The 15,131-nt window shown below is 41.0% G+C and overlaps 1 protein-coding gene across 1 annotated transcript in view; it reads left to right on the top strand.

Annotated features, from left to right (window-relative positions):
- Positions 1–15,131, top strand: part of RTTN (rotatin) — a 105,078-nt gene that overhangs the window by 38,359 nt on the left and 51,588 nt on the right. The window contains exons 20-28 of the mRNA XM_056854945.1: positions 376–464; positions 1,322–1,439; positions 2,786–2,882; positions 3,872–3,940; positions 5,837–6,025; positions 7,180–7,419; positions 9,450–9,594; positions 11,342–11,496; positions 13,106–13,325. Of these exons, the coding sequence (XP_056710923.1) occupies positions 376–464; positions 1,322–1,439; positions 2,786–2,882; positions 3,872–3,940; positions 5,837–6,025; positions 7,180–7,419; positions 9,450–9,594; positions 11,342–11,496; positions 13,106–13,325 (1,322 nt within the window). The remainder of the gene's footprint in view (positions 1–375; positions 465–1,321; positions 1,440–2,785; positions 2,883–3,871; positions 3,941–5,836; positions 6,026–7,179; positions 7,420–9,449; positions 9,595–11,341; positions 11,497–13,105; positions 13,326–15,131) is intronic.

The following is a 15,131-nucleotide window of genomic DNA, read 5'->3' as shown; positions in this document are numbered from 1 at the left end:
ATGATTTGCAGAGCTACTGCCCCAGGTCTTAGTATCTCCTGTCTCTCACAGGGTGGGAGATTGTCTGGTAACATACGATTAATTCACATCACAGGTTTTCAATTAATAAACTTGGGAGTTCCCTGCTTCAATAAATAGCAGTAAAGTGAGCTGAGCATGGTGATGTCATATGCTTTGAATTCCCAGAGGGAGGACATGCAATTTTCATAAAATCTAGCTCCTATCGAATTTGACTACAGGGAGGAAACTGCCACAGTGTTTACTGACCTGCACATCATGTTGTAGATGAGATTTGAGGATCCTATATATGTTGGTTTGTCAGCATGAATATACATGATGAGCTTCTGACTTTTGCTAATTTATCTCCTTTTTCAGATTCTCAAATGCATGAGGTTATTAAAAAGATGGGTGTGATAGACAGAATACTTGCTTATTGTACTGAATGTGTTCACCGTGATGGCAAGGTAAGCAAGATTGTTTTTCTCCTTGTATCCCTCGTTGAGTTCAGTAAAGGAGCAACATACATAACTTTCCAAATATCTTTTCAAATGGCAACTGCACTCCCATATGTCTTGCTTCTATAGCACGGAGGTGTTAGTTGTGGTTAAGCATATCTAGTTTAAACTTTAGCTTCTCTAATTCTAAGATAAGCCACTTTTAAGTACCATATTGTTACTACAATGAGCATAGTTCTGAATCCAGGCTAAGGAACTGGCCGATGAAGTGGCAACAGCAATTTTAATGTGCAAGGATATTCTTGGTAGACAAATTTTGTTGGCTTAAGTGATAAAGCTCCAAGAACAATTTAAAATAAATTTTTGATCTTATGGTACACTGCATCTGAAAAGCTTTTATTTTGGTGAATGTTCACTTTTGGCCTTGGCACTAAGAAGATATAATGTATTATATAATGTATTGTTTTAGACTGAAGGCTTAACGTGTACAAATGTGTAACATTGCAACTATTCTGCATGCAGTGTACAATGAAATCATGGTGAAACTAATCAAATCTAAGATGATGGATAATGTAGCTATCAGCTTGTCTTAGGCTGAGCCTTTCTAAACCGTTCATGGATTTTTTTTGTGCATGTATATATATATATTTTATTACCCCTGACTTTTGGGCTGCTCCCAGCAAGATTAATTTTCCATTTCTACCATCTTGAAAAGCAGTAGATGGGACACTTCCATTCTTGATAACCATTTTCATCTCAGTGTTTGCAAACAGTTTGATTGAGTTGATGCTTCCAAAGAGTGTGGATTTAAAGTACCGTACTGTATTTGCAAACAAGCGTAATAAAAACCTTTTATCTTTTGACAGATCATGGACTGTATGGTATTGCCATGTCTTACACTCTTAAGGAAACTTTTATATGCAGAACCAGCTAAACGGCTGTCATTGGCCTTCCAGCCTTATGTCTTGCTCATGTTATTTCGAGGTATTTTATTGTTACTGTATAGTGCAACTAGTTATTTCCCTGATTTTGCTTTTGTTGGCGTACTGGTACTTCAGAGATGGACAGTCTGTACAGTATACTGCAAAAACTCTCTTTAATATAATATTTGTTGATTTTTACATTAACCCAGCCCTGGCAACCTTTCTTCTCTAATACTTTGTGCTACTATTAAGAAGAAATTAATAGGGGGGGGGGAATAAAGGTTGCAATGTTTGTTAAAATATAACAAAATTTAATTTACAATTAATAGCACCATTTAAGGGGAAAATGTCATATGTATTTTGACATCTTCTGTTGGTGTGAACTATTTTTTTTTCTTTAACAGTTAAATATGCTGACTCCAAAATACTTTGGCTTATGTCTTGTATTGCTGTTGCTTTCCGGTTTTGTAGAGTGAGTTTTAGCTATTAAAGAAGTTTTGCTATGCAGAATCTGCTTTCTTTTGAGGGAAACAAGGAGGTTGAGATATGTCCAAGAACTAGGAGTGCCAGATCCCCGCTGGTAGTGGGGGATCCCCCACTTCGGTGCACTGCCCCCCCCCCCGGCCCCGTTCAGCCAGCTGGCAGGGGGATTTACTGGCAGTAAATTTAGGCTGAGGCCTTTGATGTCCACAACATGGCGACATCATTTCTTGCATGCACCAGAATGATGCCATCACATCCTCTATGACCGTGGGGATGCTTTGAAATTTGGGCAAAAAACTCTACCAAATGCTAATATCATCAAGGTCAGGTTACACAGCATACAAGGCATGCTTGCTCAGATTTATAGCAGATCTTGCACCATTGAAGATTTGGGCCCTGACATGGATTGCCTGAGCTAGCCAGTTAGGCGGGGCCCTAATTTGGCTTTTGTAAGGAAGATCGCCTTCAGTTTGCTCCTTGGTGCCAGTTTTCCAATCTGAAATGGCCCCAAGGGATCACTGTTTGCCCCACTGGGGAAACCCAATAAGGTCAATAGTGTTTGTTCAGGCTGGGAAAACAGTGCGGGGTGGGAAGGCTTGAAATACCTTCTTCTTGCATACCGCTGCCCCGATCTAAACAAGGCCCTACAAACCTGGTAGTCCAAGTTCAAAGTCAGGAACTTGCAAGCTCACATGGTCCTGGGGAGGCTGTGTACCGTGATCATAGACAACGGAGACACGTTTTAAAGTTTTTAAAAAGTGTTAAAAAGTGCTGCAGTTGACTGCAGCAGTAGATTCTGACGCAGCTTGATAGTACATTCCATTTTAAAAGCATACCTGGATTTCCTCTGCAGTTAGTGGCTGAAGTGAGCAGGCTTGTGACTTTTACTCAAGATTTTGTACCTTCATTTTGTTTTATGCTTAGTTTCTTTAATATTCCAAGAACATGGCGCTGTGGTGAATGAAGTAGCGGTGTTGCTTTGCCTTCTACTGTTTGATGAAGCAGCGAGGAAAGAGATGTGGTAGGCTACGCTGGTTGGTTTTGTTCATTCTCCTGCCAGTCAAGGTGTGCAGTGTTCCTGGTGGTGCTCCTGATATCCGCCAAGTTGAATTTACCTTTATAAGCAATGTTTACATCTGAGTTTGATTCCCTCCCCCATGTGCTTTGTTATATTTATCAACCTAAATAACATGGAACTTGAACGATGACCTTGTTCTTACTGTTCACTATGGCATGGTTAGTAGAAACCTCAATTTTGTTAAAGTCAACCTATGAAGGAGATGCTGATACTGCCAAGTCTATGAATAAGCTAAAGCTCATTAAAGAGCCTCTTTGGGTTAGATTTCAAAGTCTGAGCCAAGGGCTACCAAGTGTTTTGCCTATACTGGCTGAAAGCGACCAAGCATTTCATCTATAGTAGTATTACAAGGTTCAGCGTAACTGCTGAAGAAGAGCCAACATAAGTCGCAAAACTAAAATGTAATCTCCCTGTGTTTTGCTCTGATTCATATGTTAATGATATGTCTTTAATAGTAGCATGGTGCAAATTCCAGTTTGATCCTGGAAGACACATAAGTAATATTGGCAAGGGTGATATGATATCCCTTATTAGTGGTGGTAATACTGCAAATGCCCCTGTTTTAAACTGGTAGATATATTGAAAAGTAGGTATTAATAATGTTTTAGAACATTATAAATCTCAGACTCTCAACATGATATGAATTTTTCCTATGTTTTGTTTTTCACAAGGGGGATTTTAATCTTTAATCTTGTTCAGTTTGTATTTGTGATATTAGTTGCTTTGGGCCTTGAAGAAACGAGGTATTGAAGTAAAATATAAATTGTTCTACTTTGGAGGCAGGGTGGGGTGTTCCTTGCAAGCCCCTGGCTTGTTATAAATAATAGTGGGTCTGCTCAGCTTATTGCAGAAAATTTGCAAAGTCATGACTTTAAGCATCAGGAATAAAAACTCAACAAGTACTTTTCCTGATATGAGTATTTTCTTTATAGGACCGATGCAGTTTCCTGTGATTCCTCTAGCACTCTCCCTTTTAGTTTGCCTGTTGCAGTTGTGAGACGGTAGGTCTCTCTCCCTCGTTTTGTCTCCGTAACAATGAAATGTCAGTGGGAAGTATTCCTTATCCTAAGTATGAAGTAAGATTTTCAAGTTTGCGTACAATTGAATTCACACCAAAGCGGTGACCCTTGCAGAAGTGTATGTCTCCACTTTGACTTCAGTATGTAAAAAGGAAATGTCTATGGCAACGTTTCATGGTGGTTGGTAGACCTTGAGACCAGGAAGTCATGTGGCTTAGTCTTTGTTGGTCATGCAGATGTGCAGTCCTGGGGAGCTCCTGCACTTGTGGCTTTCGGCTACAAAGAGTTATTTAACTGGTGAGGAAAAGGGAGGATGCTGATGCTTGTAATGAATAACAAGCATACCTCGGAGATATTGCGGGCTTAGTTCCAGACTACTGCTATAAAACCGAATATCGCAATAAAGCGAGTCACGTGCATTTTGTTGATTTCCCAGTGTATGTAAATGTTATGTTTACGCTATACTATAGTCCAGCTGCTCCCAAACTGTGCTCCACGGAGCCCTTGGTGCTCCACGCGGCATCTACTAGTGCTCTGTGAAGAGATTGGAAAGAAAAATACTACTGTCATTTGGTTTAGCATATAGATTGCTAGGTGAACATTAGTGCTCTGTGACGAATTTCTCTCCTGAAAAGGGCTCCATGACTCAAAAAGTTTGGGAACCGCTGCTGTGGTCTATTGTGCGCAATAGCATTCTGTCTAAAAAATGTACTCTAAAAATAATGAAAAAGTTTGAAATTTTGTGAGAATTACCAAAATGGAGCACATGCTGTTGGAAGAAAAGCGGCGATAGACTTGCTCAGACGCAATATCTGCGAAGCGCAATAAAGCGAGACACAATAAAACGGGATGTGCCTGTAGTTCAAACTGTTAATTTTCTCAGCTTATAATGCTTGGTTGTTTCCAGGAGAACTGTTTCACCCTTATCATAACTTTATTACATAACTAATTACATAACATCTTCCATGCCCCAGACACTAGCACTGATCATGTTCTTGGATGGCTAGTATCAGATACAAATGATTCTGTTACTCTGTCTGGCAAAATTTATAGGGACAATAATTAAATGCCAAAAGAATAACACTAAGTTAGGCATTTTTGTTTCTTTATTTTCTGCTCACTGCTATAGCTGTATGAGCAGGATTAGAATACAATACAATACAATACAACATAGCACGAATATACAGACTCATGCTACATAATTAAAAACGAATCCTTATTTCATGATGAAAAACCTTTCAATTATAATGTATTTTAAAGAGAAAACTTATCTTTAGATAGATTTCCCTCCCCCCAAAAAAGGTTCTTTTAATCCAATTTGAATTTTAAAAAATCCAATTTGAATTTTAAAAATAAGATTTTTATGATTTTTTTAAAAAAAATCATTGATTTTTATCCCCCTTGCTCCTATATGCTCTGTCTATCAGTTGAGATGTTTGGTTGAGGCCCTGCTGTGCCCCGCTTAGTTATCAGAGTTGTCATACCAAAGTCTTTTCAGCTGTGAGACCCCCTTTGAGGCACATGCTCCCCTTGTTACATGCCTGGTGCACAGTATTTTTGACCCAGGTAAAAATTGTTACTCCCATCTTATATGGTTGAGGGATGAGGTAGAAATATTTTAAAGGCTTTGTCATCTAATGCATATAATAAATATAACATGATGCATATAATAAAAAACCTAATTATTCTTATGGTAGATGATTAAGTTGATTGAAGACATTGGTCTATCAGTGTAGCTTCAGAAATTAGAAATAAGATTTTTAAAATTTCTATGGCCAGTATTTAAATTATGTAAATTAACCATTATCTTTACTACATATCTGGATTTTATTTCACTATAAAGAACTTTGTCTCCTAATACTTGTTTCTCCCATAAAGGTATCATCTACCTTTTCGAATAACTGCTCATCATGCAGTGAGTCCTAACTCTGTGGTGTTACCATTTTCTTGTGAACTCTGGTCCTTGAGACCTGTGTCTGACATGCTTAAAATGGCTTGGAATCTGTCTTGGTTTCATGGTATCGATAACCTACTGCAACTAACAAATTATGACACAGGAAGCCAAGAGTAAGCTATAACTCCTTTATTATATTAAAACTCCTTCTTAAGTTTAGAGTTGTCTTGTGCTAGAAAGGAAGAAGGTGAAGCATAATTTCTGTTTTGGATTTAAAAGATAATCTAATTGCAAGGAATCCTGTTGAGGTGTTCTTAGTGTGTGACCCTATTTCCTCTCTTGCTGTAATGGAAATCCTCCCAGCGGGTGCATCGATTACGAGTGGTGGTTTGGAGAGGTCGACTCTAATCTGGAGAACTGGGTTTGATTCCCCACTCCTTCACATGAGCAGCGGAGGCTAATCGGGTGAACAGGGCTGGTTTCCCCACTCCTACACATGGAGCCAGCTGGGTGTCCTTGGGCTAGTCACAGCTCTCTTAGAGCTCTCTCAGCCCCACCTACCTCATAAGGTGTCTGTTGTGGGAAGGGACGGTGATTGTAAACCTGTTTGATTCTTCCTTAAGTGGTAGAGAAAGTCAGCATATAAAAACCAACTCTTCTTTTTCTTCTTCCCTTTTTTAAAACCCTGGGGGGGGGGGTCTGATTCTGGTCCACGCTAAAAGGTTTTAGTCTCTTCATTTAAATTCTCCACAATCCAAGCACTGTTATGATGAGCTGACTTTAAGTAGAGACTTAAATTGAGCTTCCCCACTGCTCTTAACCACTACACCACACTGGTGTATATAAACAAGTCTATATAAGATTACAAGGCAGTTCGAATTATTTAATAATGGTCAGTTTTATTATGTAAGCGTAAAGTACTTATACCATGAGAGTGAAAGATTGAATAAAAAGTAGTAAATTCAATGTTGTAATTATAGCATATCTTAGTGAAGATAGCAAGAGGGAATCCAAACTGTATATGTTCACCCACTTAAAGTTTCTTTTTGTATATTTTAGACTTTGTGTATGTATTGTATTGTCTGAGGGGTTTTTGTTATGTATTTTATGTTTGTATTATTAGAGTTATGAATAAAAATTTAATTCATAAAAAGACCAATCATAGGTATAGCAGAAGTCAAAAGCCAGACTTTTAAAAGTCTCTTGCTGCCGAAAAGGTTAAAAAATTGGGATTCATGTGGTGAAGACAGCAGTAAAAACATTAATTGCTTTTGATTTCTTTTTTTAAAACCTCCGTATATACTTGCCCTTTCTCTTTCGTTTTCAGATTTTTGGACACATTAAAACTGTCTTCAGCAGATCTCGTGACCCTGAAGATAACGCACACCAGCAGTGGACTGCAAGACTGTCTTGATTCAATCGTTCAAGCAGGGTCCCACCGGGAAGTTCGGGCTGCTGTCGCGAGGATGAACTTTTATGTTTTAAATGATAGGCTGGCCTTAATCTGCAGCCGTGGTCCTTGTGGGGCCACTTTGAAATCTTCAGCTTGGCAAACAGCATTAAGCAGGTCAGTGTGTAAGTCCAAGGCACGTAACTGGCTACAAAGCTGCTTGTCACAATAGATTTGGCTTTGAAACTTTCAAAGGTTGGAGTCTTTCCTGGCACTTGCTGCTGGAATAAACATCTTTAAAGTAGCAAACATTTTTTCTGTTCCCCACCAAGGGGGAAGAGAGAGGGAGACTTTTCAAATGCATAAACTAGATGACAGAGTTCTTGTCTTCTCTTTCTTCACGCCCCCCCCCCTAAATCTACCAAATATGACATTATGTAACAAGTTTTTCCCACGCACCCCCGTTCAGTTTGATTGCATGGCGTAGTGGTTAAGAGAGGTGGACTCTAATCTGCAAAACCGGGATTTGATTCTCTGCTTCTTCGCATGAGCGGCGGACTCTAATCTGGTGAACTGTGTTGGTTTGTTCCCCAACTCCTCCACATGAAGCCTGCCAGGTGACCTTGGGGGAAGTCACAGTTCTGTCAGAACTCTCTCAGCCCCACCTACCTCACAAGGTTCCTGTTGTGCGGAGAAGGCGATTGTAAGCCAGCTGCTTTGAGACTCCTTAAAAGGTAGAGAAGAGTGGGGGTATAAATACCAACTCTTCTTCTTTTTCTCTCCCCCACCCAGCTTAATTAAAGCCCCAACTGGGTCATCAACATTTACATTTCTGACACTGCAGTCCCTTTTCGTGCTCACTGCGTTTGTTCATCTCAGTTTTTCAGAATACCACCACACGGTTTGCCCGCTTATACTTATTATTTGATAACTCCTCGTCTTTCTAGAGCCTTCTGTTTAGCTAGACTAAATGCAAACCCCTCGATGGTCATGTAAGGCAGAATTTTGAATATACCATACCCAGACAGGACCTGTCCTTGCTCTTCTGGCTCTATTGATTCATTCGCTCATGCCCTTTTGGAATGCCACTTTTATGAGGAACTTAAAGGGAAAGGTCCCCTGTGCAAGCACCGGGTCATTCCTGCCCCATGGGGTGACGTCACATCTTGACGTTTACTAGGCAGACTTTGTTTACGGGGTGGTTTGCCAGTGCCTTCCCCAGTCATCTTCCCTTTACCCCCAGCGAGCTGGGTACTCATTTTACCGACCTCGGAAGGATGGAAGGCTGAGTCAATCTTGAACCGGCTACCTGAAACCAACTTCCGTTGGGATTAAACTCAGGTCGTGAGCAGAGCTTGGACTGCAGTACTGCAGCTTACCACTCTTCGCCACGGGGTTCTATATGAAGAACTTAGATCGTGTTATATCTTTCCCCTTTTAACATATAACTCTAATGCCTCTGTGTCTGACATAATGGCTTTTTTTTAAGTGGCAGGGATCCCAAGGCTACATTGTCAGTGGAAAGTTTTATTTCAGTCCTTTATCCCTCAAACATTAGATCTAAAATTATGCTGCTCAAGATCAATGGATCAAGGAGCTTTTAAGGGAGAAAGGAAATGAAAGGACGCTGCAGTCCTGTGCAGATAAACTCCAGTGTAATCAATGGGCTTAGACTGGTGTAATTCAGCATAGGATTGTGCTGTTTTGAACTGAGAAGCAGGGAGTAACTTCTCCTCTGCTTTGCTCCCCATCTCCTCTGAGTTAGGGAGTCCTTCATCACCAGTCTGTGTTAGCCCCCTAGGGAGTTCTCAGGCTAGTCAGACTATAGCCAGCAGCAGCAGCAGCACCTTGTCCTTTTGTGACTGCAGGAGGTACTTCACATTGCGACCAAGTGAAATACGTGAATTCTACTCACTTCAGATTTTTGGTTGTTCCCCTTCTGCTGCTCAAATATCGTGCTACACTAATCTCTGGGAATGCCATAGCCTTGACTCACTCTGTTTTGAACTTGAGTCAGGCATCCTGTGATTCTAACGAGTAAAATGCTCACCCGTCTCTGTGAGCATTAGCATTCTTCACATTTTTAAACGAATCATTACTACTCATTACTCTTGCTGTTTCAAGCCTGCCAAGTATAAAAATATGCAATGGAGTTCCACACTGAAGATGCACTAGTGAATGTGTTTAATGTGAACTTTATACTCAAGGTTTCTACAGGTTCTTCCAGCTTCTTCAGAAGATGAAAAGCTCCTGGCTGATGTCCTGTGTTTTCTGAACAAGTTGCTAAAGGAACAACAAAGTACTTCGGAGGTAGAACACCTGAAGTGGATTCTGGATGTAGTACTGAAGCATGTAAGATCCTGGTTGGCAACTCATGTTTGATATAGGCCTTCCCTTCAAATGAAGGGCCAGGGGCATTGGTTCAGCCCGCTGACTGTCTTCTAAACAAACTTGGCCAAGATTGCGATAACTCCTAAGTATGGCAAGCTTTAATTAAGACCTTCAAATATTTCATCTGCTCTATACCAGGGCTTCTTAAACTTTTTCCACTCGCGACCTCTTTCCGCCCAAGAAATTTTTACATGACCCCAGGTATATAGGTATATAAAATAGGTATACAAATCAAACACTTACTAATAATAAATCATTTTTTTTGTGACCCCCGCATTCAGTTACACGACCCCATTTGGGGTTGCGACCCACAGTTTCAGAAGCTTTGCTTTATACCATTCCCTTCTGTCTTGGCTTACATACAAGAATGAGCTTACTTACAGGGAATCAAAGCATTGGTCCATCTAACTCTAGTACACATGAACACATGAAGCTGCCTTATACTGAATCAGACCCTTGGTCCATCAAAGTCAGTATTGTCTATTCAGATTGGCAGTGGCTCTCCAGGGTCTCAGGTAGAGGTCTTTCACATCATCTATTTGCCTAGTCCCTTTAACTGGAGATGCCGGGGATTGAACCTGGGACCTTCTGCATACCAAGCAGATGCTCTACCACTGAGCCACAGCCAGTGCTTTGATGGGCAGTGACTATCCAGAGCCCTGGACAAAGGTCTTTCCAAGTCCTGATAATTTGAAATCATTTTAATCAAGCATGCCAGTGATAGAGCTTGGAACCTTTGGCTTGAAAGGCATTTGCTAGCCATGTGGTGGTTGAGGAGGACAAGCCAGCATGGGTCCCAGCATGGGTCCCAGCTTGGTAGAAAGCAGCTGAAATGTTTAACGGGGAAAACAGTAGTGTATTCTTGGAGCTGGGCCAGCCTCCATTTGTGTAGCCCTAGAGAAAGGTATTCCCTGATATTGTTCTAGATTTTGGGTAGTGGGATTTTAATTCCAACTATGTAACCATTAACATGGCTGTGAACCTAGTATCATTCTATCTGGCATTTAAATTCTACAGAATTACTGCAGGGGTTGGGGAGGGGAGTGGTTTTGGAAACAGTGTGGGATGCCAAGCATGGGGCTACAGAAAGAAGGAAGGAAGTGTTCTTTCTCACTTCACCCCAACAAGTTTCTCTAATGGAGCAAATGCACATGCGAGGGTGCAGTGGGGAAATTTTTACCTTCCTGTTATAGGCCCCCTGGCACATTTCATATTCTCAAGGGTCTCAGCTTTTTAGAGAAGACATGGTGGTACTGGGAAGAGCAAGGTGATAAAATTCTCTGTAGACTCACTGCGTTGGTGAAAGGGTTGGAATGTATATACTTTATAAGGGAGGGGGTGAAAAACCTTGGGAAAGCTGTTTTCAGCAATCTGTGAAATTCAAATGAACTTTCTGTTTGCAAAGAAGTACTCTGTTGCAACGAAGCTGTTTCAGATGATAAACCACTTGACGAACCTGTACCATGCCATGTAGTTTTCATGACCTGGTCATTCGAACTTTGCACATTGCTGAAAATAGCTTATTCAACAAGTATTGGATGATTCTGTTGTTCAGTTTTGTATGGAGGACTCAAGGAATAAGGGCTTCTTGTTGGCTAGTTTGCCGTGGTCCGATTTATGGACTACCATTCCTGTCATGGAGAGCCTGCTATTAAGGTCTTAGTCCTTCCGTTGCGATGATGTATCACTGCTTTTTTTTATTGTACAGAATCCGGAGTCTTTACTAGATCTGGTTGTGCAACCAGAATCCCTGGCACAAGATGAAGTGGATGACACCAAGACTGTTGTCAGACGACAACTGCAGAAGGAATTGATCACTTTCTTTAATACACTTCTGCTCAGCTTCATGTCAATTACGGACAGGTACAACATAAAAATGATGTCCGTATCACTCAGCTTACAGCAATACAGCAGTTTGGTTCTTAAAATGTTGTTGCTAAATGATGTAGACAGTTGGTTTTAAAAAGGAAGCCTACTGCAAGGAATATGATTTCTAGCACACTCTTGGTTTTTCCACAATCTTGTCAACCTTTGGGGTTTTTTTTTTTTATTCTAGTAATTGAAAAGTTAGTAGCCTGTGTTGTGAACAATAATTTTAGCCAAGTGGGGCAGCATTTGCCAAGATTTAAAATTCAGAAGGCAGCTACATGAGATGCCAATTTATGGAGGAGCACTTTCTCTTTTTTATGTGCATCAAACTCATCAAAGGGATTTTAAAAGGTAAAGGTAGTCCCCTGTGCAAGCACCAGGTCATTACTGACCCATGGGGTGACGTCACATCCCAACATTTCCTAGGCAGACTATGTTTACTGGGTGGTTTGCCATTTCCTTCCCCAGTCATCTACACTTTACCCCTAGCGAGCCGGGTACTCATTTTACTGACTTTGGAAGGATGGAAGGCTGAGTCAACCTTGAGCCGGCTACCTGAAACCGACTTCCGTTAGTAGCGAACTCAGGCCGTGAGCAGAGCTTTTGACTGCAGTGCTGCAGCTTACTACTCTGCACCACGGTAGTCCTCGGGATTTTACCCATATTTTTAAACCAGGAACACCATAAAATGGCTTTCATACTAATGACCTTGAGGGATCCTTCGCATATTGACTCTTCCATTGTTACCGAGGAATCCCTGCACATCCCTGCACAAAGAGTCCCTGTCTTTGGAGGTCTTTAAGCAGAGGTTGGATGGCCATCTGTCGGGAGTGCTTTGATTGTGGGATCCTGCATGGCAGGGGGTTGGACTGGATGGCCCTTGTGGTCTCTTCCAACCCTGTGTGATTTTGTGATTTTGTGATCTGACACAGGATCTCTGTGTCTGGGACTCAGTTCTCATGAGGCACTAGGTGGACCTGTTGGACATCACTGTTGCCCTACAATGAATATGCCTTGGACCAAACTCTGCACTCCCCTGCAGCTTCGTGTTCCTGGGACGATTTGGAGCAATGGGCAATCTGTTGTTTTGTCAGCTATTAGTGATTTTTTCCCAACAAAGTATTGCTTAAAGGAACTCTAGTTTTCTGGGGAAACTTTTGAAAACGATTGGTCTTAAATGGATGATGCAATGGAAAGAAGTGTTGAAAAATTAATATCGTCTTCTATTAAGTCAGCATGGCTGTTGCATGGATTTTTGACGCCGGGAGGAAGCAGCGCAGCCGTGTTGCCTCCAAAGCCCGGCGCAGGCATTCCTCTCAGGAATGCACTGTAATTATTACTATGCTGCTTTAGGTGTGAAGAGCAGACTGAATCGGTCCCCTTTTTCCTCTTCATTTATTCCTCATTTTGTCTTTTAGTATGATATCTCTATCTGAATATGGACTAATATTTGCAGCAAAATCGTATAGCTGCCACTATAGTATAGTTAATCCCTAATACAGTTATCCTTCCACTTTCCTTCTTGTACTTCAGGTTTGAATAGCAACTATATTTTCAGAACAAATTAGTTATCTCTGCAATGCCAATCTTGTGTTTCCTGTAGGAAAGATGTAGAACTTGCTGGATATTTCCGAACAGAACTGGCCTTGAAACTTATGCAGTATTTACGGGTGACTGATGCCCCTCGTTTCTATGGATTGCCCTCTTTGGAAAGGACACTAAGAGGAATGGTTCATGTCACGGCCGTTCCGGGCTGGAGTTCCTACTCGGTTACAATGGAACCATTTACAATTTGTAAGAAATACTTAGCAGGGCTTCTTGAGGTAAGTATACTATGAATCTTGGTTTTAATGAGTCTGAAAAGCAAAATACTGTGTGTTGCTTCTGTGGTTTTGCTCATTAAAACTTGGTTAATGCTGTAGTACAGTGATTTTTGAAGTATCAGCCAATGAATATCTTTGTTTTGTGAAAAATTTTACTTCTGAGGAATGGTATGTATATCTCTGATATGGGGTTTTCTGGTAACACAGCTGAATCTGACAGCCTGAGGCCTTTTATGCATGGCTGTTTCCCTCACCGTCACCCCTCAGACGACTTTGGGTCTTTGTTTTGATTATGCCTGCCGTTTCTGACCTTCAGAGGTCGCCTCACTCTCCCCGTTTTGCCTGCGTTTTCAAAGACCTGTTTTATCTCGAATTTTAAAACACAGGCGAAACCCTTGGGGAGAACGAGGCGACCTCTGACGGTTGGAAACGGCAGACATAATCAAAACAACGCCATCGGAGGGGTGACTGCGAGAGTGGGGGTAGACAACTGTTTCCTGTATCACAAACCTTTCAGCTCTTGGGTTTGTTTATTCAGTTTAAAGCACAAGCCGGCCTTTCTCCCCGGCGGCTGGGACCCACATCAGTAAGGGATTAAAAACATGACAAATTTAAAATATTTAAAATTTAAAAACTGTCAGCAGAAACCTCTGTTTAAGCAACACTTTTGTCTTCAGAAGAGTGATAATGTATGACAATGGAAACTGGGCATGTTGAGCAGTGTCCAGAAAAAAAATCGATTTCCCAATTAGGCAATTCTTAGTTTTGTAATATATACATATATACATATACATATCAGGCATAAACAATGAAGCAGTATGCAGAGATAGGTCATGATACTGTCACTAGCTTATGAAGAATGCACTGGGCATGTTTAGTGGAGGAATATTGTACTTGGTGGTCCTACATCTATGCTGTTATTGACCATGTACTTTCCCACAAGAAATTGAAGACTATTTTTGTGTTAAGAAACCCAGATGAAATTGCATCACATGCACTCGCATGCACCACCATGTAATATATGCTTTCCAACAATGTTTGAATGCCCTTTATCTGTTGCTGGCCTTTTCAGTTCAAACATTGTACGCAGCAGTCAATGTTGTCCCCTCTAGAATATTTAAACACAGAACATCAAAGAAAGCTCCATCGGCTGATGCAGTTTCTGTCCACAGCTATATTTCTCTCTTTTGGACTGCAACTGAATGATGAATATGGGCTAAGGTGAGGAAAAACTGGGGAACTATACATTCAGAAGAAGTTGGGGAGGTGTCACACTGGCACTCTTTATGTATAATGCAAAGCCATGGTTTATCTTAACGATGTTGCACTGTGCAACCAGGATTTGGCTTGCACACTAGCTCTGAATTCCTGGCACGCTTCAGCACAGGCTGCTTTCATTTCCTTTGGTCTCGCCAGGTTTATCTGTAGTGTGAACCATGTGTGAGGGCAGCACTGGGGAACAAGACACCATTAAGTTAGGATGGCTGCATGCTTATGTCACATGAAACCATAGCTAAGACTAACTAGCTAATAATCCTCAGAACCTGTTTTAATTAGCCACAGTTAATGGAGTAGCTCACAGACAATTGCCGTATCCTTAGTTTAAGGCCATAGTTTTACGTTATGAGCTACAGTGTAAATATGAGCTGTATGAGGCAAGAGCAAGATTAGATCTGACTTTCTAACCCACCTGTGAAAATTATTTGGGAAAGAACCCAGTGAAAAGAAGAACTATAGACTCCCACAAGGAGCATAAAGTTCATCTGTCTGCTCTTTGATGTGTATATAGAATCCTTTTAATCTGTT

The sequence above is a fragment of the Euleptes europaea genome, chromosome 8 (assembly GCF_029931775.1).
Source record: "Euleptes europaea isolate rEulEur1 chromosome 8, rEulEur1.hap1, whole genome shotgun sequence".
NCBI classification, from domain to species: Eukaryota; Metazoa; Chordata; class Lepidosauria; order Squamata; family Sphaerodactylidae; genus Euleptes; species Euleptes europaea.
This window is presented reverse-complemented; position numbering and strand designations above follow the sequence as displayed.